This window comes from Vanellus vanellus (assembly GCF_965231255.1).
Source record: "Vanellus vanellus genome assembly, chromosome: 5".
NCBI lineage: Eukaryota > Metazoa > Chordata > Aves > Charadriiformes > Charadriidae > Vanellus > Vanellus vanellus.
In genome coordinates this window covers 69,509,830-69,534,758 of record NC_138910.1, presented here as the reverse complement: position 1 = coordinate 69,534,758, position 24,929 = coordinate 69,509,830, and the positions used below count along the sequence as shown (strand labels likewise).

The 24,929-nt window shown below is 51.4% G+C and overlaps 1 protein-coding gene across 1 annotated transcript in view; it reads right to left on the bottom strand.

Moving 5' to 3' along the window:
* SZT2 (SZT2 subunit of KICSTOR complex) overlaps positions 1–24,929 on the bottom strand; it is a gene marked incomplete at its 5' end in the record, with an annotated part of 61,752 nt that overhangs the window by 19,147 nt on the left and 17,676 nt on the right. Inside the window, 35 exons of the mRNA XM_082484059.1 lie at positions 3,360–3,444; positions 4,052–4,216; positions 4,621–4,739; positions 5,194–5,305; positions 5,536–5,653; positions 6,284–6,386; positions 6,486–6,638; positions 6,754–6,883; positions 7,129–7,249; positions 7,490–7,628; positions 7,840–7,914; positions 8,272–8,461; positions 8,602–8,940; positions 9,011–9,196; positions 9,570–9,633; positions 9,747–9,863; positions 10,108–10,246; positions 10,611–10,892; positions 11,031–11,112; positions 11,296–11,388; positions 11,471–11,636; positions 13,073–13,331; positions 13,796–13,908; positions 14,126–14,327; positions 15,019–15,183; positions 15,712–15,853; positions 16,341–16,453; positions 16,572–16,769; positions 17,255–17,368; positions 18,804–18,918; positions 21,024–21,192; positions 21,453–21,550; positions 21,915–21,993; positions 22,496–22,720; positions 23,128–23,333. Coding sequence (XP_082340185.1) covers positions 3,360–3,444; positions 4,052–4,216; positions 4,621–4,739; positions 5,194–5,305; positions 5,536–5,653; positions 6,284–6,386; positions 6,486–6,638; positions 6,754–6,883; positions 7,129–7,249; positions 7,490–7,628; positions 7,840–7,914; positions 8,272–8,461; positions 8,602–8,940; positions 9,011–9,196; positions 9,570–9,633; positions 9,747–9,863; positions 10,108–10,246; positions 10,611–10,892; positions 11,031–11,112; positions 11,296–11,388; positions 11,471–11,636; positions 13,073–13,331; positions 13,796–13,908; positions 14,126–14,327; positions 15,019–15,183; positions 15,712–15,853; positions 16,341–16,453; positions 16,572–16,769; positions 17,255–17,368; positions 18,804–18,918; positions 21,024–21,192; positions 21,453–21,550; positions 21,915–21,993; positions 22,496–22,720; positions 23,128–23,333 — 5,176 coding nt within the window. The remainder of the gene's footprint in view (positions 1–3,359; positions 3,445–4,051; positions 4,217–4,620; positions 4,740–5,193; positions 5,306–5,535; positions 5,654–6,283; positions 6,387–6,485; positions 6,639–6,753; positions 6,884–7,128; positions 7,250–7,489; positions 7,629–7,839; positions 7,915–8,271; positions 8,462–8,601; positions 8,941–9,010; positions 9,197–9,569; positions 9,634–9,746; positions 9,864–10,107; positions 10,247–10,610; positions 10,893–11,030; positions 11,113–11,295; positions 11,389–11,470; positions 11,637–13,072; positions 13,332–13,795; positions 13,909–14,125; positions 14,328–15,018; positions 15,184–15,711; positions 15,854–16,340; positions 16,454–16,571; positions 16,770–17,254; positions 17,369–18,803; positions 18,919–21,023; positions 21,193–21,452; positions 21,551–21,914; positions 21,994–22,495; positions 22,721–23,127; positions 23,334–24,929) is intronic.

The window sequence follows — 24,929 nt, the reverse complement described above, 5'->3', positions numbered from 1 at the left end:
GGGCCCATGGGAGGGGATGCAGCCAGGGGAGCAGAGGCTAGCTGTGCCCATGGGGAGCCAGGGTAAGAAGCATGGTGTCTGGCACAAGGTGTCCCCATCACCCCAAGAATTTCTCTCCTGCAGCGTCACAACAGCTTCCACCCTGTCCTGCAGGAGCTTCCTGGGTTATCCAGCCCCATACGCAAGACAAAAGTATCTCCATTTGCCCCAGAAAGGCCTTTATGCAGAGAGATCCAGGATGGGGCTCACCATCCCTATACTCTCAAGGGACAGAGTACAGAACCCAGACACTTTCCAGCAGCCCTCTCCAGGCTATGAAGGATCTCTAGTCCCTGCAGAAGGCAGCTGACACGACACCTTGTTGTGGATTACTCATGGCCCCCTCCCCACGGTACAAGATCTGATCTTGATGCCTTCTCCACACACTCCTACCAGCAAGGTTGGTGACAAAGCAGACATGTAGTATTAGCCTGGAGTTGCTGCAAAGTAAAATTCAGGCCCTGGCTGTAGCATACCTACACCGAGCCCTACGCACGCATAACAGGACAGCTCAGAGACGCAGAGAAGCAGCGTGGTGCTTGCTCCACAGCCCATGTGCTGTGTCCCTTGGACCACAGAGAAGGAGAAGCCCTGCTACAGACCAGAGTAGAAACAGGACTCACTCTCCATCACCCAGCTTGCTGGCTGGGGCACCAGGGAAGCAGCAGCAGGGATGCAGCTGTGAGGTCCAAACCCCATGCTGTAAATCTAGATGCTCCCACCCCCTTTCAAAGCCCCTTGACCAACTAAGCCAGCACTCAGGTGACTGGATGGCAAAGCTGCCCCAACACTGCCAATGGATGTGCCCAGGTGCAAACCACCTCAGCCCCACAGCACTGCTGAGTCCACACTCCATCCTTCTCCACCCTAGTGACAGCAGGGAGTGACACCAGACTCGCTCCCACAGAGCAACCAAACTGCACCTGACTGGATCCACAGCACTGCGTGGCAAATGGGCGTCCTCCCTACACTGAGACAAATCCAGCCACAGCAGACTGTGCCCAGGTGTAATCAGCAGCACAAACATCTGGTCTCCATCATTCCTAATGAAGCGTAAGCTCTGCAGCAACCTTTCCTCCAAGACATGGCAGATAGAAGGGAGAGGGCACTGGGATGGAGACGGCACTGGGATGGAGACAGCTGCTCCCAAAAGAGAGAGGTGGGCATTCAAGTCAGAGGGCAGCTCACCTGCACTCACACTGAGGAAAGGAAACTACACCTACGAGCACCTCTCCACTTGAAGAAAAGTACAGGAGCTGCCTTATCTCAGAGATGCTCTGCAGCAGGCTGTAACATGTTTCTTCCCCTGACAGGCACAGGATTAACCCCTTATCCAGCAAACAATGGAGAAGTTCGTAATTTCCTAAATATCAAAGGTAGAGGGGACCAGGACTTCACTCAGAACAGCAAATCTGCCCCCCATGACAGTGAGTATGAGCTCTCCCAAGCAGACTTTCTTCTTTTTAACAGTAAAGGGCACAAACTCCTCATCCGCCTGGCTTGACAAATAGCCCCAGACCCACCAGAATAACAGTGAATATTCATGCAGGTAATGGCAGACTAAGATGTAGTTATACCCCTCTTCTTCTCACGGATAAACTCCCACACTGACCCCCTTCAGCCTCCCCCTCTCTAGCAGGTTTCCCTGTCATCCACTCTGTAGCTCTGCTCTGCTTCAGTCTGTCTCAGGCAAGGACATGAGAGCAACCAAGTACAATATCCCATGTCCTCCTCATGCTGGGACATGTGCTCTAGAGAAGGAGCACCCACAGCAGTGCTTTCAAGCAGGCCAGGTCAGCAGCCAAAGGAGCAGACTCCTCATTTGCATGTGCTTCCTTAAGACAGAGCTGGTTTGCCAAGGAAATGCCAAGCACTCAACACCACCCTGCAGCTGGCTCAGTCCCTCTGGGCGGAGATGACGGCTGCCCCTGCCCCACCAGCAGAAAGGCTAGCCTTGCTGCCGTAAAGAACAAGGCTTCCAGTCTTGTCACAGAAGCACAGAGAAGATGAAGTGCAACCACTAAATCACAGGTGAGAAACTCAAGACCTAAGCTCTGGGACTATGGGAAGAGGTAAGTTAGCAAGAACTGTCAAGGACGTTACTGCCTGCTGCACTGGAGTTTGGCTACATACTCATCCATCGCATCCCGTGGAGACGCGGGGTGGTAGGGAGCTCTTACCCCCCATCTGTGAGGGACGCTGATTTCCCTCTGACTCAGGCTCAATGAAATACAAAGTACACATCTAGTGGTCCCCGGACACTCCAGCCCATTGGTATGCAAGGGAACCCCCCACCCCAGGACAGAGCCACAGGGAGAGTGATAATGCTACACCCTAGAGCATGAAACCACAGTTGAAACACCATGATCCATCTTCCTCAGGGAGGAGATGCCTGTTTGCACCTGTGGGGAAAAAAGGGTGAAGGATTTTTGCAGTTCACTGCTTGCAAGCTAACAGGGCAGCACACGAACTCTCAGCAGCCGGGGACTGCAGAGCTGCCATCTCAGAGCAACAGGTTCTGTTTGCTCATTTTTCCAGCCAGCAAAAAAAAAAAAAAAAAAAAAAAGAGGCTCAGCTAAATGGACACACATACACAAACACACAGAGGAGTCACAGCTGAAGCCACAACACGAGGAAAACAAGAACAGCAGGGACCAGAGGGGCCAGGGAGCTGCATGGGAAAGGGAACCAGAGTAATACTTGGAGCCACAGGTGCTACCTTGGAAGTGGGAGAGTGGAAAGAGGTGCTGCACAAGGTCCGACATGGTACCTACATAACAGAAGAACATTCAAACGGTGCACAAGGGGCACGAGATACACAATGGCCAGGTGACAGAACACATGGCCTGGACAAAACATGACATGACAGCCTGCTGCCGGATGGGCCCTATCCAATACCTCCACCAGCAGTCCAGAGAAAAGAGCAAGGATGTTACCCCCACAGCCTGTGCTTAGTTGCTACCTCTTCACAGCAACGCTCCAGCAACAGTTGTCCCTCCTCCATGCTCCAGCTCCACCGAGCCTCTGTGCCCCACACTTACTGAGGTCTCACACTGTGTCTTGCCCCCACAGCTACTGCAACCTAGAGCTGCTTCCTACAGCAATAGGCCAAGCTTAGCAAGTTGCTCTGTGGGAGGCTTTGGCTCGCTCCACCACACAGGCAAAGGTGCGCAGTCCCCCAAGCACACACCCTGCCCACCTCCCAGCCATCAGAGGAACACATTGCCCCGACACTGGCCCTCCTCAGTCACTCAATGTGGGAAATGGCTCTCCAACACACAGCCCCATACCCTGTTTCAGAAATGAGTTGAGCACAGTACCTTTGCCACCAGTGCCTTGGCCACCCGGCTTGTTGTACAGGTAGAGATCCTGGTCAGGGATGCTCCCACTGTGGTTGAAGTAGTGCTAAGGAGAGCAAGGAAGAACGGTGACAGAGTTGCTTTAACTGGAAACAGAGGCCCATGTGTGTGCAGAGCTCATCCCCAGACCTTCAGCAAGTAATCCAGACCTACTCAAAACACTTGCCAGCACAGCCTTGGCTACTGTTGGGCAGAAGGACCCTCCTACAGCTCTGTGCAGGGTTATACGGCACTACACATCTGGTCTCACCTTCTATACTCGCCATGGCCGTGTAGCTGGGGTGGGTAGTTGCTCCCTAACTTTTATTACGTTTCAGTCTGAGGGAGCCACGCAAGGAACCAAGCTCAGCTTTGCAAGGGGGTCTTCTCCCATGATCCTGGGAGAAGAATGTGGGCATGAGCTTTGTGGCTGCTGCATTTTGCACAGCAAGTGACAACTTGTATCAAAGCAAGGCCTGTCCAAGTTTATACTGGGCCAAACAAGAACTGCTCATAGTCCCTGAAATTCCTCCAGGCTTCAGTATTTGGTGTCCATTCCTCTCTGACACAATATGGCAGAGCTGGGACTATAATGACTATGCCACCCCAACAAATGCCCCCAGCAGCACATAGAAGCTGGGCAGATTACTGTCCCAACTCACAGCCCTCCTCACCTTGAAGTGGTGCTCCACGTTGCTGTCAGTGTACTTTGGGGTGTGCAGGAAGATGAGCAGGTTCTGGCGCAGATAGTAGGCCACTGCATGCAGCCAAGGCAGGGCAGAGGGTGGCAGCGTGAACTGCAGGACCTCTGTGGGCGGCGTCCCAGGGGGCTGGATAAACTGCAGAGAGAAGGCTTTAAAACTCAGCTGAGACTAGCAGGATACCCTGGGGCTCTAACACTGATCCAAGTTACGCCAGCTGGCTATGCGAAGGGAGAGTGTGGTGGGCAGAGCTCAAGTCCACAGACCATATGTCCCCGGGACATATGTGGGCAGGTGTTCCAGGGGTATTCACAGGGAGGCCCTGCCCTGCTGCAAACCCCAGCAAAGGGGATCTCTCACCTACCCTGGCACCCACACAGTATACATCTCAGTGAACACTAGCCTGAGCAAGCACTGGAGCAGGGAACGGAATGCAGCAAACTACCCTGGCCTTCCCTGCCCTGGGGCAGGACGGGCTGAAACAGGTCAAAAAGTAAGAAAGTATTATGGCCTCTGGGTTGAGCAGAGATCCAGTGAGGTACCTCCACATCTGCTGGGGTCAGCTTGCAGTTCCGCACCAGCATCACAGTGATGATATCCAGGGTGGCCTCATCCAGGCGTCTGCGCAGCACTTTCACCAGTTCATCTGTGATCTCAGGCCCTGACAAATAAGCAGAGGCACAAGCAGCTTTTGCACCCCATCCAGTAAGAATGACCACAGCCACCCCTCCCTGACTGGTCAGGATGTACCACCCTCACAGTCACTTTCCACAGGGAACATATCTTTTCCCGCCATCAATTTCTTCAGGCATCTTTTTCCACCTGTTCATGATCACAAAAGACTGCTGGTGCAGCAGGCAAAGACAAATGCACTCCTGCATAGGGAAAGTTGGCATAAGCCACCCAGCCTGCAGGAGGTTTCACTGTGGGCCACAAATCCTCTCCTCACATTCCCATCCAGACAGAACAGAGAGCACCTCTGGGCTAAGGAAAAAGCAGCTTGCTCAGGAGGGAGCAAGCTCTGCTCTTCAAGCAAAGAGGGCAGGGACTGGAGCTCTATTCCTCTGCTTTGCATCAGCACAGTCCATCTGCTGGCCAGATGCCATAACACTCACCTGCTGGGGCAACACCATGGACCATTAGCTGGATGTGCCTGTCCACCTGTCCCACAGGGCGGGCAGAGTCCACACTACGGCACGAGACTGTGTCCAGAGAGGAACGAGAGCCCTGGAGAAGAAAAAAAAGCCACACGGAAGCCATTTCCATGTGAATTCTAGATCCATCATTGTCTCAGGCTGTCAGTAAGGTCAGGCAGAACCCACCCACTGCTGCCCACTCCACACATCTACAAGATAAGTCTTATTCTCCATAAAATCCAGGTTGCTGGAACTACTACGTTCCCTCCACTCCTGTGACCAAGAGCACCATCATCCACTCCCAGAAAGCAGCAGACTCACCATCAGATCCTCAGTGTAAATGGGCTCCTGGCTGCGTGTCAGTGCCAGCGAGCGAGATGCTGGACTAAGGCTGCTCTCTGATTCCCACACCTTCCCACTGTAGGTGGTTTCAGTCAGTCTGAATACAGGAGAAAGACATGTCAGTCTCCATTCCCAAGGATGACAGCATCATACCTCCACAGAAGATCCACATTTTCCTTGCTCTCCCCCATGCACTTTCTGGGGATTAGTCCTTACAAGACAGAGCTTGTGGAAAAATTGCTGTCTGGCTCCCTCAAAAAAAACAAAAAACAAACAAACAAACAAAAAACAAAAAAAAAACCAAAAACCAAAAAACAACAAAAAAAAACACAAAAAACCAAACCAAAACAAAAAAAACACAAAAAAACACAAAAAAAAACCAAAAAACAAAACAAAACAAAAACAAAAAAAAAAACAAAAAAACCCAAAACCAAAAAAAAAACCAAACAAACAAAAAAAACCAACCAACCAACCAACCAAACAAACAAAAAAAAAAAACCAAAAAACCAACCATCTTTTTCCCTCCCATGTAAAGGCTTAGTGTGGGGAGAGCAGGAGGGACCTGGCTTGATGTGACTCAGACTCATCAGAAACCAGATATTTGCTGCTTGGGTCACAGAAGGGTCCCTGAGGCTGGGCAGACACTTTCTGCCCCAAGGACCTCTCAGTCTCATGTAGTGCATGTAGCAGGGCAGGGTCAGGCCAACAAGTCATGTTGGCTTCTTACCGGAGGTAGAAAACAGATTTAGTGGCACGTTCCTGGTAGACAAACATGTTCTTCCTGTTCACCACAGAAAAGGCATTGAGCACTGAGCGAAGCGCCTGGATAGCTGTGGGCAATGTGGGATGTTAGCTCCTCTGGTGTGCCAATCCAACCAGAAGCCAGACTCTTGATACGCAAAAAGAGGGGGAACCTGGGCTGTACGCACCTCGTGAGACTCCCATGTTGGGGCCCATCTTGAGGCGCGAATGCACATGGATGAGTGTGCTCCACACAACGTCACAAGCAAAGTGCCCTGGCATGAACTGCATGGTGGCAGCCAGGTAGTCCCGGGGCTGGTAGCTCTCCTCTACAGAGTAATCTACAAAGAACATAGGACATAGCTGAGGCCATAGCACGGAAGTCACCAACTTTTTAGACATCCATGGGCAGGTGGTGGCACTGCTGCTGAGGCATGGCCAAGAGCATATTCATACCGTCTGTGGGCATGACACGCTGCCTGTAAGAAGTATAGGGCGTTTCACTCTTCCAGATGTCCTCCTCACTTTCTGCCACCAGTAATGAGTTGCATATGTGGCTGTCATGCAGGTCTTGCAGCAGCAAGCGCTGGAAAGGATGAGAAAAGATTGGTTCTGTTGCTTGCACAGCCCACAGGAGACAGCACAGAGAAGGGCTTTAGGCTGGACCGAGTCTCTCTTCCTTTGACTCCCAAACTGAGACTCCACCAGCTGAACTGGCTCCCCAGACCCTCCTCTGAGCTGGACCCAGACCAGACAACTTCCAGAGGTCCCTTCTCATCTAAGCCATCTCATAACTTGCAGCTCTGACCCTGACCCCTGCAGATTTGTTACCTGATTGACAACCCTGCAGATTTCACTGATCTTCTTCACCACCACCTGGTTAAGACTCTGGCACTCCCCTGGCTGCTGCTCTTCTGTCTCTGCTGATGCCGCCTTCTCCACGCTCAGGCTGCTTTACAGGGAAGGGGAGAGAGGGGTCAGCAGAGCACCTGAACAGTGCCTGTCCCTGTATGCTGGGAGCAGGAACACAATGGGGAAGGGTGGTTGCTTTCCCCTTATGGAGCAAGCACCAGTCTACTTCTGCAGCTCCCCTCCCACATAGGGCAGGAAGGAGATCCTGTCCAGAGATAAGGGAGTGGCAATAAGGTTCTGATACAGAGAAGCCATGGCCATACAGCGGGACCCTCCTTACCGTGTGTGGTAATAGACCTCCACTCGGTCCTGCAGGATTTTTATGATGAGCCAGAAATCCGGCATGAGGGGACACCTGGGTTCCTGGTCGCTCATTAGTGCCTCCTCATACTCCGAGTCGCTGCTTCCCCCATCATAACCTGCAATGTATCCTCACTTCAGTCCCAGGCTGCCTGGCAAGCCAGCATCCTCCCCAGGTACAGCAGGCTCTTGGAGATCAGAGCCATTCACAAGCCCTGTCCTCAGGGGTCACCCCAACCCAGGCACACAGTCCCCCGTGCCCCCACACTATCATGTCACTGCCAGTGTCTGCCTGCACGCTATCAGTCACCCCTGCCCCAGCAGACTCACCCAGGTGGTCGGAGTCCATGCTGCCCTGGCTCGACACAAGGCTCTGCACACGGCTGGGACGCTGCTTGCTGGAACCTGTAAAGAGAAGAGGGGTTTGATCATGGAGAAACATTACACCACAGGACAACCAGGCAGTGCTGGCCATAGGGAGGCAGTGCTGGGGTTCTCGCAGCCATTACTGGAGTCACCAGGAACTTCATGTCACTAGGAGTATCAGTGTAGCAGCACAGCCTAGTACCCTGGGTACTGTTAAGCAGTGAATTGCCAGCACCCTGGCAAGGAAGAGACCAACAGTGCAACACCACCAATTCTGGTGTTTCGGGACTGTAACAGGAGTAGCAGTCATGTTTTGTATGCTACAGCCAAAACGCGGCCCTTCCCTTAAAAGTTGCTGAAGTTGAGGTACATCCTGCCTGCATTCACAGCTCCTACCTTCCCTGCCCTGTGTTACGGAGTCAGCCAGGCTTGCTGCAGATGGTGTCACCAATGGTGATTTCTCACTGTTGCCCTTTTCAGAGGATGAGGATGGCAGTGACTGTATAGTTGTCTCTAGAGCTGCTTCCTCCAGGGAGTCATGGCCAGGTGCTCTGCTCTGCTCAAGGCTCAGTGCTTCTCCTGGGACCTGCACATAAGCCAAGGTTGCAGAAATAACCAGAAAAACAGGCACCGAAAAATGTTCAATTGTATTCCCGCATCCTTCTACCTTCTGTTACCAGAGTGTCCCACACCTTCCCACCAAAAGACCACCTCAGTGTCTCTCACCTCATCCTGTGCACGGCTGCCTCCACATATGGAGTTTCCTGTGTCTGGCACAATACGTGTCTCACTTTCCGGCCAACCCCAGAGACCCTGGGCTTCTTCTGGGAGGACACAACTTGCATGGTGTGGCTCAGAGCCCTCTGCCTCTGCTTCACTGCTTCCCTCCTGGGCTGCCTGGCCCAGGGCTGTCCTGGTGCCCCCTCCAGCAGGCTGCTGCAAGCAGGGTGTCCCCGAAGGGTTTGGAACTGCCCGCCTGGAGTGCAGGCGGCTGATGGAGATGTAGTGGTAGTCACTGCCTTCTGCATTGAGCATGTAGCCTGGCAGAGCCATTCTTCTGAACTCCTGCAACACAGGGAAGAATAAGCACCCTGCTAGCTAAGTGCATGATGCTGCCTCAGGGCTTTCTCTTTACCTCCTTGAACTTCTCCAGAGAGTGCTCAGGTCCAAAGACAAACTGGAGCAGCACTACCTCGCTGTGGCAGCTGGGCCGCCCTTTTGAGTTATAGATGTGGGTGGCCACCCGGTGCAGGATGGAGGTACTGATGACTTGCGAGTGGCGCAACGCAGACACAATCTCATCATCCAGGAGCCAGCGAATCTGAGCAGAGCAAGGACACAGTGCAAGACCTAGGTGACCAGCATTTGCACAGCTGCTCCAATTCTGATTCAAGTCCCAACAGTATGAGGGCAGTCCCTCTCATCACCTACACCCCCTTATCTCCTTCTGAATGTATCTAAAAAAAGGTCTTTGGGAGACAAGTCTGTCTGTCCCACCTCAACTACAGTAAAAATTTTCTCAGGGTAATCCCATGCTTTTGGGGAACACAAGGCCAATGGCCTGTGTAATACCAGCAAGGCCTGAAAGGCACTTCAGTTGCAGCTTGAAGCAGGCAAGGAAGTGTGGAATAGCAATTGTGTGCTGTGGCCACATTGCTCCAGCTGGAAGCAAGAAGTAGGCAAGGCTGGCTTACCTCATTCATAGTGGCTTCAATAGCCTGCCTGTGCACTCCAGGGAGGTTGGAAAGTGCAGGGTGCCTGGGAGAGAGGAGAAGAAGGATCAGCCATTCTCATTTATGCAGTTACCACAGTGCAGCTCGTAGGCAGCAAAAAGAACCCATGAGGAACTTGCTACTTCTGCAGTGCCATACCTCTCGTCTCCTGTGGACGGGAGCCGTTCCAAGTTGTGCATGATATCTTCATCTGAGCGGAAAGAGGATGGCTGCCCTGGAGAGCGTGTGAAGGACACGCTGCTCTCTGAGGTGCATCTGCCACAGGAGAGAGCAGGCTAAGCATCAGCTTTTGAGCCAGAGAGGATAAACAGACAGAGGCTCCAGAGAGGAAAAGGGATCTCTAGAGAAGGTAAGCCCATCTTGGAAAAATCTTAGTTTTCTTAGGGCTGTGGGAGGCTCTGTGAGGAGAATCCCAAGTCTCAGCACATGCAGAAGAGCTGAAACTGGCTGGCCGGGAAGGGCAGATGGTGGGTGAGTGACTGGGCCTCTTTCTACCTACCTGTTGTGGAGAATGTCTGTGTTCACAACTTCTATCTCCAGGGGCAATGTCAGCACAAAGATGTCCAGGGTCACACAGAGGTCTCCCAAGTCAATGGTGTTCAAGCCCTGGCAGCTTTCCAGGCAGCCCAGAACTTCCCCTGAGGAGGGATCACAGACAAAGAGAATCAAGCAAGAAACAGCTCTGCTTGCACACATACACAGCCTGGTGGCAAGTACAGAGACTGCAAGAGGTGGCTGTCCCACACACCTGGAGAGGCTCAAGAAGGCCACCATCCTCCTTGATCCTTTCCTCCTTTCCCAACCAATCCCACAGCAAGTGGGAGATCTGGTGAAAAATCCCTTGTCTGATGCTGTGAGACCCTGGGGGCTCCGTAAAGGGAGGGCTGGTCCAGAGGGACTGCTGTTTAGGGCACAGCATGTTTGTTCCAGGGACTGCTCACCCAGCAGGGACCTGACAGAAGCCCTATTGCCCTTTAACCTCACAGCAAGGCTTGCTCTTACCTAGACAAGTTGGCAGGGACTGCACAGGCATGGAGCTGTGCTGGCTACGCAGCTTCACTGAGCAGGTGAGGTGTACAAAGAGCGGAGGCATCTCCTGCTCCAGGAACTCCTGTTCATTGAGTGAGTCCCCTCCCAGCACACTGAAGGAGTCATCATCCTGGTTCACCGTGTTGGAGTCTGAGAGGGAATCTGTATCTGGGAACTCATGCTCCAGCTTCTCACGGTACTCCACCTCCAGCTCTGGGTCACTCTCTGTGGCAATGCAGCACCCAGATACAGTCCCTGTTGGCACAGGTTCCCTGTTAGCAAACCAGGCCCATGTCCCAAGAGATCCTACCAGACACAGTCAAGCTCTGAAAGGCATCACCATAATCAGGCTACAGACACTTTCTTCTCCAGGACAGAGCGAGCAAATGTTACCTTCTTCCACTGCCAGTTCTGCCTCTGATCCCTCCATGTCCTCACTGCCTTTCCTGTCTGCCTGATCCCGAGATGCCTCTTCCTGAGATGAAGAGAGGAAGGGCAGATACTAGAACCATGCCAGGCAGTGCAACAGGCTGTTGAGAGGCCCCCCAGGGGCTCAGTCTACCCATGGGTCTGCCAGCCCCAAATCCAGATCTGACATTAAGCAAAGCTACTTCTCCCCACAAGAACTAGGTGCCTGCCAGGGCAGCACCATGCCTACCTCTTTCTTGGCCGATGGTGGGCAATAGAAGAAATAGTGAGGATTCGATGGCACCGGCTTGAAATGTAAACTTCCAATTTCCAGGAATTTTTCCTAAAAGAGGAATCCCAAACATGAAGCAGACATTCTACTCTACTATCCTGCAGGAGTCAAGCCAAGCTCCCATGTTCCTCACCTGGATAATTTTATGCAAGTCAGGGTGTGCCTGGCAGGGCTGTCCAATTTCCAGCAGCGAGAGGGGAAACTCTGAACAGCAGCTGGTGCCCATACTGCTCTTTGGCTCCTCTGTAGGGCTCGCAATGTTATGGGAGTCCTGCTCGCTGTAGTCCTCCATTTCCGCACTGACAGGATTGTGGACAGGTCAGACAGGCAAATCAAGAAACAGGAATAGTTGTATGTATTATCTACCCTGCAAGCATCCCACCTCACAGCTCCCCATACCTCATCTGTGTAAACACGATGTGACTTAGCCCCCACCCCTACAGCCCCAGAAACCCTCCTGCCACCCACTAACCCAGATAAGCGCTCAGGCTGTCTGAAGCCAGGCCAGAGGCAGTTTAACCACACTGATCCCATGGCCAGGTACTCTACACCACGCTACACACCCTCCTCGGGAAAGAGAGACACGTGGCTGAGCACGGGGACAGGCCTGGAGCAATCTGAATTACCAGCACCTAGTTCAGGGCACCTCACAGCAAATACCACCACATCAGCATCCCTAGTGTCTTGGCAGCACAGAGCAGAGTGTAAAGCCCAGGCCCATGCTTAGTCAGCAACTCCATAACAGAATCAGTGCCTAAAACTCAGAAAATGCAATCTGGGGAGTAGGATGTCATTTGGTCAAAGTACTCCCAAGGTATTCAAATTAGTAATACAGATGGCAGATCTGGATGCAATGTGTCACAAGCTGTACATCCTTCAGTAATGTTTACAGAATCTGCACTGGAATAGGTGATTTGTAGTATCTTATTAAAAAAAAAAAAAAGTTCCTACAGTTTTTCTCTGGGAAAGCAGCACTTGAAGTCATCTGACATTCCAAACACTGAGTGTTCTTCAAAACCACAGCCTCATCTCAATGACTTACAGTATAAGAAGAAATAGAATTGTGGATTCCCAACAAATGCTAGTGAATTCACACAAAGGAACTGAGGATAGTCAAGTGCAAATAGAGGACAAAGGACCCAAAGAGGGTGTTTCTTCAACAGACACTAAAGCATAGTAGAGTACTTTTTCCCCTCCTTAAGTTTCCAGAGGCAATACAAACCTCAGAAATACACTAAGGAATAGCAGGACAGAAGTTTAGCATATTCCAATTCTGCCTTGATATTTCTCTTGTGAGTTTTTTTTTTTTCCAAGAGTTTTAATTAAAAAAACCTGACATTTTATTCATAAGAAAAAAGGTAACAAACCTGTCATTTTCACCAGAGTCAACAGCAAAGTCAAATGAGTAAAGCAGCAGGATATGTGTAATTTCTCCAGAAAAAAGTCTGAGAGTTACTTGCAGACAAACTGCCCTCCAGCTCAGGCCTGATGGGACAGCAATGAGCTAAGACTACAAGAGAAAGCGAAAGGATGGATGCCACTAGAGATTATAAAAAAGAGAAGGTCCTGGTGAACATTGTCCCAGGTGCATATCCCACTGGAAATATCTGTCCTCTGTAGTTCTGTTAGACCCTGCCTTACAACATTCCTTCTAGCAGGCAGTAGAAGATGCTTGAAGAAAGACCTGTCCCAGCCCAATGCTAAGAACAGAAGCATGACCGAGGTGGGCCCCTACCTTGATTCAGAGACCAAGACACCCCGTTCCCTAGAGTTCTGCTCCTCTTCTTGCTCTATGCTGCCCACTTGGAAGCTGGCTGTCTTGGAGTGCGTACAGAAATGTTGGTGGCTCTCTCGGAATGAGCGGACATGGCTGCACACCGTCAGCAGGAAGTTGGTGATATCAATTTCTTGGAGCAGCTCCTCACAGTAGTCCATGGCTGTAAGTAGGTCCTGCGAGCTGATGCTGTGTGACTGCTGAAGGCTCTTGAACAGCCCTAGAGATGAAACACAGTGCCTGAGCACCCCACTGCAAGGATGGCAAGGCCACAGGACTCGGGCAATAGCCACATACAGATTTTTACCGAGTTCAAGCACTGAGTTGCAGTCAGTACAGGTGCTGGGAGACAAGACTCAGCCAGGATGCCTAATGCTACATGTTAGCCTGGGCTTGTGCCATGCCAGAGTGGCCTAGGGATCTGCCACCCTGAAGGTGAGAGGAAAGTCAAAGAAGGAACCTCCCTCCACAGCACTGCACAGGTCCAGGAACAGCCTATGCAAGGCCCATAGGGAACACGCAGAGGCATCCTTAAATCCCTCCTGGTGAGAGACCAGTCCCACAGCTCCTCCTTTTGCTCAGTGTAAGGTCACAAGAAAAATGAGATATTGCTTTCTTAAAAGAAGATCCAGGATCCAGCCCCAACCCCAACCCTGCCTCAGCTCCCATCGCGCCACTCCTCACCTTTCACATAGCACTGGTGGGAATGCTCCTGCAGCAGTGTGCAGTAACTCACCAGCTCCTTATGCTTGTGGTCTAGCCAAGCAGCAGTAGGAGGACGTTCCAGAGACTGGGACCTGTAAAAGAGGAGCCACTGCCTTCAGCACCAATGAAGCACATTTTAGGCTATAAATGGCTCTGGCGCCAGTAAAACAGGGCCCTAGGGCATGCACAGGCTGTGGCTGCTATAAGGCAGAGAGGCCAAACCAAGAGAGTAAGGCAGGGCAAGAGCCAGCCTCTTGTCAAGGAAGCTCCTCTGTTTCCTGTCTAGGAATCAGGTATGGTTGGTATTACCTGAAAAAGATGTCCCGGGGAGGACGGTGCATGCGTGGGCTAACAAGCTGCTCTCGTAACAGCTCCAAAGAGCAGCTGTAGATGTAAATGGGGCAGCGAAATCGGCGGCACTCGCCTAGCTCAGATTGTGAGTTCTGGCGACAGAAGGAGATATGTACATCTCTCCGGGAGAGACCACCCTGTTCAGGGTCACCGCTCACTTCTGCAAAAGAAACAACCCTGAGATAAAGGCCTTCCATGGGCTCCTTGTTCCTGGTCTAAGAGGTCACAGCCCTCACAGCAGCAACCACAGGTAGGTATTAGTTTTACAAGCTTCTCACCACTCAGATCTCAGGGGTCACTCTCCTCACCCAGCACCCAACCACTCAGCACAATGATTTGATCAGCCACACTGATCCCCTTTTTGGGCAGCCATGACTGTTCATCACCACCACCTTCTGCAGCAGCACAACCCTCCATCCTCATTGCAGGCCTGGCTGACTGCACCAGGGACTGTGCAGTCAAAACCCATATACCTCAAGACCTGTGCCCTTCTCCCTAAGACAATGTGCTGCTGCTGGTAGTGCCAGTCTGGATCCCAACACGAGAGTCACTGACCTTCCAGTGCAACCCAGTAGTGCCATTCCTAGTAGCTTCTATCTACTTGCAATCTCCTTGCCCATGGGGAACCAGCCTCAGGCCATGGGCACTCAGCTCACATTACACTCCCTCACCCCCACATGAATATCATGAAAGCTGTGCCCCTTGTGCTGACTCTGACTCTGCTGACTGCCAGGCAGGAGCTGACAGGCTGTAGCAACCTGTTATTCCTCCTACCTCAATCTGCCCAATAGTGTGCTCGGGAATAGCAGGGATACTAATACTTCAGCAAGGTGCTGTCCTGAGGACGGTACCATGGGCCGGTGTTATGCTGAGGGTAGGTAATGGCACTGCAGCATCCCCTTCTTCAGCCTCAGCCCTGACTCGCTCTGCACAGGCAGGTCCCAGGGTATCCTCTCCAGATCGACTCTCATCTTTTGGAGGTTTGTCCAACCCACAAGCCATCAGCTTCTGCACATCTGGAAGAAAACAAAATAAAATCACCCTCTGTCCATTGAGAACAGTTTAACCCCTCCATCCACGCTGCCAAGAGGGCAGATGTCCCTGCTACCCCTTTGTGTGTGGGAGCAGCTCCACACAGTACTTCCAGCTGAACCTAGCAGCCTTCACCAGCAGTTCAGTGGAAGCCAGATTTGTGCCAATGCCCAGAAGCTGGGACTCTCCAAGACCATCTCATTAGCAGTCTCCTTACTCCATTCATTAACAACCCTACTGAGAAAACAGTCCAATGGTTGCAGCCAGCAAATGACTTGAAGCCACATCCCCTGCCTGAAAACACCATGTGGGCAGCACTCAGGAGAGAAGAGCAAGACATTTAGCACTTCGCACTACTCTATTCCTGACCATATGGTGCAAAAAGATTGGGTCTAGACTCCGCTGTTCAATTTCCTCTCCATCCTACCAGAGCCAATTCTGGTTTTCCTGTTTTCCTGAGGAAGCACTTGGGACTGCTACCTCCTCTCGCTCCCCACAACAGGCGGCCTCACCTGAGAAGGTGGCTGGCAGGAAGGTCAGAAACACATGCTGCGGGTTGACCAGTTTGGCATAACATCGCCATTGTGCAGGAAAGGGCCCAGTTGTGTCACTCAGGGTCACGTCATCCTCAGGCAGCTCTGTGTTGCCGACGCTCTGATGAAAGAGCAGAAGCTGGATAAGCTCATAGCACATGGCACAGGCCTACCCTGAGGCAGGTAGCAACCATACAGAGCAAGTTCCTCCATGACTGCTGGTTGGCATAGCGCTGAAATCACCCTGATCATCTCCTGCACCATTCTCAGAGAAGCCTGGGTCCGGCACAGTCAGGAGATGCTTAGCTAGCTTTGCCAGGGCCAATTCTGACCTCCAGGCAGTGACTGGCCATGGTTTCTGAGCAATCTGTAGCACAGCATCAATGCTGCTGTAACAGGCTAGGCCCAAGGTGAATGCAACCATCCACACGCCCACCAGATTCCTGCTTGATTTCAGCCACAGACTACAGCTTAAACTGCTGCCAAGCGTGGGGAAAACACCAGCCTTTGTATCTGTTCCCAACCCTTCTACTAACTTTCCTGCTCTTCAACAGTTGCTGCTTTGCCTTCAGAGTGGGCTCAGGGGAAGGACAACAGCGTAGCAGTACCTGCAGAGTACTTGTGGAGCCAGTCATATCCCTGGTGCCATTGCTGCCAACAAGGTGATAAGATGCAGAAGCATCCTGCTGCTCCAGGGTCCCAGAGGCTCTCAGGGTTTCTTCTGAAATGGAGCACACAGAAACCAACTTGAGAAACACCAGCTGAGGAAGACACTTGAAACAAGGCTCCTGAGACACCCCAGCTCCTGGTGTCACTGCTGCCACGCTCCTGGCCCTTACCTCTGATGACAGGGAGTGTGAAGGGGGGTTGGTGACCATCACGATCCCGTTGCAGAACCTGCTCCATGAAAGCCACATGATCAGCATCAGCCATGGGGATCTCCCGGTCACTGAGGTCATGCTGCAGGCAGCCATGGAAGAGGTTTAGTAGCATTTCATTGGGCACAAACGAAGAGTCCTTGGTCACCTCCTCATTCTCTGCTCCAAAACAGAACCATGACAGCTTCAGAGACAGCATCTCCACAACCCCCACCTGCCCAGGCCCCCAGGAGACAGCCTTTTGCAAAGCCAAGAGCTTCCCTCAGCACCTCTGCAAGGTTGACTTAGAGGGTGTTGAGGAAGCCCTTGAGTTCCAGCATTATTAGCTACCCTGCACTGACTCATGCTTGTACTGTAACTGTTCTGGAGGTGTTTGGGGCTAAAGACAAGAAACTACCACCACAGAGCAACAGTCTAGGTTTAATGTTTTCAAAAGCAATTCTGCCAAAACTATCATCCTGAGACAGACAGCAATAAACCTGGACAGCTCAGGGGCTGCAGAGATGGTAAGAACAGCACTGAGCTGCTGAAAGAGGCATGGCAGCTCTCACATGCCTGCTGCCCAGGGAGACAAGCACATGGAGCAGGGTGCCCATAGCCATGGAGGGAGGACAAGAGGAGGCAGGTAGTGAAGAGGCACCTACCTTTTGTCAGCATTAGGAAGAACATTTCAACCTGCTGGCACCTGGGCAACAGCTTCATGAGGTTGAACTGGAATGGGATCTCATGCACTCGAAAACCAGCCCCCATGTCTGGATCTGCAACAAGAATTGGAAATTAACACGCCTGTGGGCACCACATAGCCCTACCTCCCAGGCCACCTCCACATGCATGGTGCCAGCCCTAAACGCAGTGCAGGTAGCACAAGTGAAGGTACACACCAACACTGTCCCAACTCCCTTTGCTTAGGAGGGCAGAGGGATACAAAGAATGAATGGGGGGAAAGGGCAAAGCCTGCCAGAGGCTGCAGCAGGTTGTGAGCTACCTACAGAGAGATACCTTGCTGCAAGAGTCCCTTGGGCTTATTGCCATCTCATACAAGGAGGGACAGGGAGCCACCACGAGGCCTTAACACAGCTTGGGCCCAGAGCTGCCAGAGGACAAAAGCTGAACAGCAGCATCAAAAGTAACAATGCTGGAGAGCAATGATCACACTGGGAGCCAGCGGCAGCCTGAATTACCAGCACAGTTAGGGACAAGGACCCCACTGCTCCTGGGAGACATCTTCCACCTGGTAGGCTCTGCATATCCCTGCAGGTGTTTCCTGCCCTCTTCCTCAGGAAGGAGTCTCTGCCCTCCAGGCCCTGAGCTTTCCTGGCCCTCTTCCCCTCCCACAGGGCCAGTGATATGATCCAACAGGGTTCCCTCAGGTCTTGCCCTCAGCCTTTGGGATGATCCTGGCTCCCTCAAACCTACCCCCTATCTGCTGTGTTAGTCACTGCAAAGCAAGTGAACAAAAGGTCTAGGATCGGGTGAACTAGTGACAAGAAATTAAAAATAGTGAGGTTCTGGAACAGATTGCCTGACAAGGGTGAACCCCCCCACATACTCCTGGACTTCTCAATTAACTATGTTAATCATATCAGATCAGATACACAATCCTATCCTGAAGGAAAAGGACAGACCAGACCTCCTAAGGTCCCCTTCCCTATCTTTGTGAGCTAATGGAGCATACACAGAGGGTCCAGAGATGAACAGGACTATCAGAAAGCAAGCATCCCACAAACTGCTCTGGAAACCGTGTCTTGCAACTGCGAACAGAGGAGCTCTTCCTTCACATCTTTTACAACTTCTGTACAACCATCTGCCCAGGCATACCCTGCCTATCACCGCATAGGTGAGCTCATCTTCCACCTGCTCCAGAAGTCAGCCCCTCTCGCAGAGTTACAGAATGGTTGAGGATGGAAAGGACCTCTGCAGGTCATCTGCTCTAACCCCCCTGCTTAAGAGCAGGGTCACCTAGTCATCTCTCGTGCCTGGGTAGAAATCCTCAATGCCTTTTTGGCCTTCCCAGGATGAAGGCATTTCTCTGGCAGCTTAGCACAAGTGCAACTAAGTGACCCACAGCCGTCTAGAAAGTTATTGCCGAAATACCCATTCAACCTTCCAGAAACCTCTAATGAGCCTGAGGCATTCAGGGTCTAGCTGCCTCTTGCTCCAACAAACCTGCTAGACCATATATGCTGGACTCACCTTCAGTAGCTTTGGTGTCCGAAGGAGGGCAGACCCACTCCTTGTTCTGGCACAACTGGCTGATGTACTCGAAGGTCAGCATGGTGGCAATGCATGCAAGGTCCCGGGGATAGAGCTGCAATAAGCAGTCAAGGCTTAGCTGTATGCAGCAGAATTATTACCCCCAAATTCAGGGGAGAACAGTCTAAAAGCAAAGAGAGGGAACACCCATAATCCCGTCCCCTGACTTGACCTATTCTCACTCATTGTTCCCTCCTCTTCCACCAGCCCTTTAGTCTCTTTTTGCCTTGCTCAGGATGTGCATTCACAGTACTGCCTGCAATACGTGCTCTGGTTCAACTTGCTCCCCTCCAATGGAGTGGCTTTTGATAAAGTGATTTGTATTTTCCCACCTATCCCAGAGCAGCACTGCATCCATTGCCTTGCAATCCAGAACCTTTTTCTGTCCAGTAGCCCAGTTCCTCTTCCAGAAATCTCAGGCTCTTTTGTTAACAGCATTCCCATCTCTTCTGGCCCTCAAAAATTCACCTGCAGTGTTGTAGTGCATTTGCAACAAACCTTTCTCCCTCCAAAAAATAGCCCATGCCACTACCCCCAGAGGAACTGAGTCCCAGGCCTTGGAGAAAGTAACGGGGAAAGAGGAAGACTTCCCCTGGGTTGAGGAGGATCAAGTGAGGGACCAGTTAGGTCAATTAGATATTCACAAGTCCATGGGCCCTGATGGGATGCACCCGAGAGTGCTGAGGGAGCTGGCAGAGGTCATTGCTGGGCCACTCTCCACCATCTTTGAAAGGTCCTGGAGAACAGGCAAGGTGCCTGAGGACTGGAGGAAAGCCAATGTCACTCCAGCCTTCAAAAAGGGCAAGAAGGAGGACCCGGGGAACTACAGGCCAGTCAGCCTCACCTCCATCCCTGGAAAGATGATGGAACAGCTTGTTCTGGGCGTCATCTCAAGGCACGTGGAGGAAAAGAAGGCTATCAGAAGTACTTAGCATGGATTCACCAAGGGGAAATCATGCCTGACTAATCTGATAGCCTTCTATGATGGTGTGACTGGATGGATAGATGAGGGAAGAGCGGTAGATGTGGTCTACCTTGACTTCAGCAAGGCTTTCGACACTGTCTTCCACATCACCCTCACAGGCAAGCTTAGGAAGAGTGAGTTAGATGAATGGACAGTAAGGTGGATAGAAAACTGGTTGCAAGACAGAGCTCAGAGGGTTGTGGTTGGGGGCGCAGAGTCTAGTTGGAGGTCAGTGACAAGTGGTGTTCCCCAGGGGTCAGTACTGGGTCCAGTCCTGTTCAATATATTCATCAACGACTTGGATGAGGGGATAGAGTGCATCCTCAGCAAGTTTGCTGATGATACAAAGCTGGGAGGGGTGGCTGACACACCAGAAGGCTGTGCCGCCATACAGAGTGACCTGGACAGGCTGGAGTTGGGTGGAGAGGAATCTTATGAAATTCAATAAGGGCAAGCGTAGGGTACTGCACCTGGGGAGGAATAACCCCATGCATCAGTACAGGTTGGGGGCTGACCTGCTGGAGAGCAGCTCTGTGTAAAGGGACCTGGGAGACCTGGTGGACAACAGGATGACCATGAGCCAGCAGTGTGCCCTGGTGGCCAAGAAGGCCAATGGCATCCTGGGGTGCATCAAGAAGAGTGTGGAGGTCATCCTCCCCCTCTACTCTGCCTTGGTGAGGCCGCACCTGGAGTACTGTGTCCAGTTCTGGGCTCCCCAGCTCAAGAAGGACAGGGAACTGCTGGAGAGGGGCAGCATAGGGCTACCAAGATGATTAGGGGACTGGAACACCTCTCTTATGAGGAAAGACTGAGGGAATTGGGTCTCTTTAGTCTGGAAAAAAGACAGTTGAGGCGGGACCTGATCAATGCTTATAAATACTTAAAGGGTGGGTGCCAGGAGGATGGGGCCAGGCTCTTTTCGGTGGTGCCCAGTGACAGGACAAGAGGTAACGGGCACAAACTTGAGTATAGGAAGTTCCACCTAAACATGAGGAGGAACTTCTTTACCTTGAGGGTGGTAGAGCACTGGAACAGGCTGCCCAGGGAGGCGGTGGAGTCTCCATCTCTGGAGACATTCAAAACCTGCCTGGACGCCTTCCTGTGCAACCTGCTCTAAGGTGGTCCTGCTCTGGCAGGGTGGTTGGACTAGTTGATCTCCAGAGGTCCCTTCCAACCCTATGATTCTATGAACTCACCGCTTTAGGTATTTTCTGGTAGGGTAAGCCATGGAGGTGCTTCCAATTCTCAGCAGTACTGTGAACATGGCCGCTCTGCGGCTCTACCCAGCACTCAGTGACCAGGTTCAGTTCTGTGTCCACTTCAATGGCCTCTACCTCCGTATCATTGTCATCATCTGTGGAAAAGCTGGAGGAAAGACATAAGGCAAGTCTTGCGAGATGACCCAGAGCCAGCAGCCCACTGCACCTCCTCTCAGAGCTGTGAGAGCAGCCACACAAACCCTAGGTTTGCAGGCAAAGCCCCAGCTAACTGGTGATCAATCCATGACAGCTAATTATCTGTACTAGATGATGGAGGTCTCCCTCCTTCCCACACTGCCTGCAAAGGCAAGTCTGAAGCTGTGACTCTGCTGCCAGCCCTCCCTGGGAACAGGGCAGCAGCCTCACCTGTCCTTGGTGGAGGTGGAATGGGGTGGGAAGAGGATGTATTGGACGACACAGGTGTGCTTCTCCCTGCCGCTGCTGCTCTCACTTGAGCCGTCAATCTGGAGGGGAGACACTGTGTGAGCCTGGCCAGCAGCAACAGCCCACATCTACCCAGTGCCCCCCTACACAACACAACTTCATGACCCAGCTTCACTAGTAATGGTGGAGAGCGGGAGCTGGTCCCAGCCCCAAGAACTCCTCCACTACACCATGTCCATACCAGCAAAGCAGCTCTCTAACTGCAGATGAAGACAGGAAAATGCCCAACCCAGGAGATGCTTTACTTCAGAGGAGGAGGCAGGTCTCCCTGTACATGTCAAGGGTGTGTGCTAGATGCAGATGGGAAATCCCATCACAGGAAGGTGAACCCACCTCAGAAGAGGCAATGAAGGATTGTGCCCACACTGCAGCACACAGGCTCACCTGTATGGGCAGCTCCAGGACCATGTTGATAATTCCATCCCCGCTGGATGCAAAGTGGAAACCCTCTGACAGACGAACCCTGGCAACAGAGAGGCAGTCAGACATGGAGGACTTGACCCATACCCGTTCTCCTGCTTTAGCAGGGGAGTTGGACTAGATGATCTCTAGAGGTCCCTTCCAACTCTGAAACTCCGTGATTCCGTGATACTGCAAGCCTTAAATACTAGAATGACTGTATCCTTCACCCCATAACACCTTCCTTCCCAAGACAGGGAGCTACATACAGAGAATGGAGAGATGTGATGATTTGCACAGGACAGACTGTGTGAAGATCAGCATACTCCAGGCACATTAACACCTCTTGCCCTTTTGTATGTTTTCCAGGACTCTTTTTCCTCAACTGCAGCTGCAGAACTGGGTAAACCACTAACCCAAGTCACTCTAGAAGCTGTGTACAGGACCAAAACCCATTGCACAGCAGCTTCAACTATTACCAATAATAAGGCCTCAGATCCACCCTGCCTTCTCTGCATCCCCAGGACTAGCTGGAGAAAGCATCCCTGTTCAGGTATGCAACTTACTCTGTGAGTGTGGAAAGGAGCTGGGCTACAGCAGTGATGGGCACAGCCGGTGCCAGCCCTGACTGGACACTCCAGATCCAACGCTGATGATAGAAGTAGCGGGACAGCGAGGCCAAGGTGGAAGAGGCAGTACGGTTGGCCACCATAGTGAGCGGGCCAGACACTTGAGGATGCTCCAGGTTGAGAATGAAGGGGGCTCGATAGTCAGAAGGCAGCTTCTCATACCTAGGAAAGGGCAGAAGGGTGGCTCGCTGAGGTGAAAAGAATGCTATGCTCAGGGCCAGAGCTGTTTGGATTCACAGCCCGCTTGCTGAGCCCAGGACAGAGCCCCCCAGCAGGAGAACATGGCTAGCCCAGCACAGGATCCTGCTCAGACAGCAGTAACTAAATTTATTTCTGCATCATATTAGTTAGGAGTAACAAATCTGCCTGTCCAGCAAGGTCCCCGGCTGCAAGTCACAGCCTTCCCAGACTACAGCTGCCATTCCCAGCCACACAACCCAAACCCACCCCAACAAGCACCAGCTCCACAGCACTCTCCTCCTGCAACTGGCAGCACCATCCACACACCCTCCCCTCTCCCACTTCCCAGGGAAGGGTGCTGTGCTGATGGCCTGGATCTCTATCACTACCTGATGAGTAGCTTCTCCAACGGTTTATGCAGCACAACAAGGCAGGGTCTGTCTGAGAGGGCTGACTGGGCCCCAGCCACAGGCGGAGACTTGGAGGGTGAACTACTGCCAAACATTTTCCTCTTTGCTTTTGGTGTTGCCTCCTTGCTCTGGACCCTGTGGGGAAAGCGCAGCTGCAAGATTCGGTCCCGTAACTCCTCCACTATCTGTCATGGCAAAAGCAAAAGGTAAACGTGACCACCTTTGCTGGAGACATAAGCTACTCAAATTAAGCCTCCAGAAAAAGAGCCTGACTAAAAGGAATAGAACACTCCTTAAATATACAGATGAGCAGGAATTAAAGGTCATTTTACTTCTGACACACTAGCAAGACCAAGATCAAGATGACACAAGGCTCTTAGGTCCACATTTTAACAACTACAAATACTTTTAAAAGCAAAAGAAAGGTCCAAAAAAAACCCCAAACCCTAAAGACAATCTCAAGCCTAAATAAATTGCCTTCCATAACTCTGACGAAAAACAAATTAATTGCATGCCAGCTCCTCCTCCTCCACAGAAGTAGTCTGAGTACCCACCCTCATTCCTCCCCTCCTCCTCTCCTCAACAGCCTACAGTAAATGTAAACTAATACACACAGGACAGAGCCAGACTGTTCCCACATCTGATATGTTCCCCCACTACCATGTTCATGTGTCAAAACTTTATGGTAAAAGGTTTCAAGAGCTTAGGCTATTTTTTAGGTTATTTTTTTCCAAGATACTTTCAAAATGACTTCCTGATTACTCTTTTTAGCTTTTAGCAGCTCTGAATATGTTTCTACCCACACCAGCATCTGATCCTCACAATGCCCCCGTGTTTTCTTTGAAATTTCCATGGTTAGGTTTCTTTTCATGATCTTTGTTCAACTCCTTTTAATTTCCATTACCATTGTAGGCAAACAGGAGAACAGCAGCTTTCCATCTCCCTCCTCAACAGTATTTCAGCAACTTTCCCCGTCATCATTATGTCTTTTTCAAGGAAAGAAGTGTCCCCAAACCCAAACGTTAAGCAGAGCTCTTTTCTGCACTACAATGCCACTTGAGACCCCTTTGTGGTTTCATACTGATAATACAGATGATGGTGTTTAAGCTCCCGGATCCAAAGTGCACTATTTTGCAATTGTCAATACTGGCTTCCAGCCACCATTGTGCTGCTTATATGTCCACAAAGCACATAGGCTGAAAGGGCAGAGAAAACCAAATAGTTTTGTGCCACCTGTGGATTCTCCCATCTCACTACCAACGGATGAGTGCCCTACTCTTTGACTAGTAAAAAGACTGGGAAAACCACAAACAGCTTCTGCTTTGGTGAGAACACAGCACTTTTTCAATTTCCTTGCCTTGTTTCCTGAGACAGTTTGTTTTATGACACCCCGTTCCTCCTCCAGTTCTACAGTTACGCCCTATATGGAGTCTCACCAAAAACCTTCTGAAAGTCAGACTATATCAGGTGCTTTCCTTCCCTTGAACATTAGAAATTTTAAGAGCTCAACACAAAAAAAATTTTTCCCCTTAAACAAGGTAGGCTAAGTTCTACTGCCACCCTCCACGCTGGGTAGCTAATCAGCCCTACTGCAGGCAAAAAAAAAAAAAAAAAAAAAAAAAAAAGGTTGTGCACGATACAATTCATGATCTCTATACACCTCCTGCTGCAATGAACTGGAGCTTGCCCAGAGCTGCAGGGTACGGTGCCTGTCTCACACCTTCTTCATGAGGCAGGTATTAACTTACACCTGCCAGAGGGAACTCCTTCATAAAACCTGC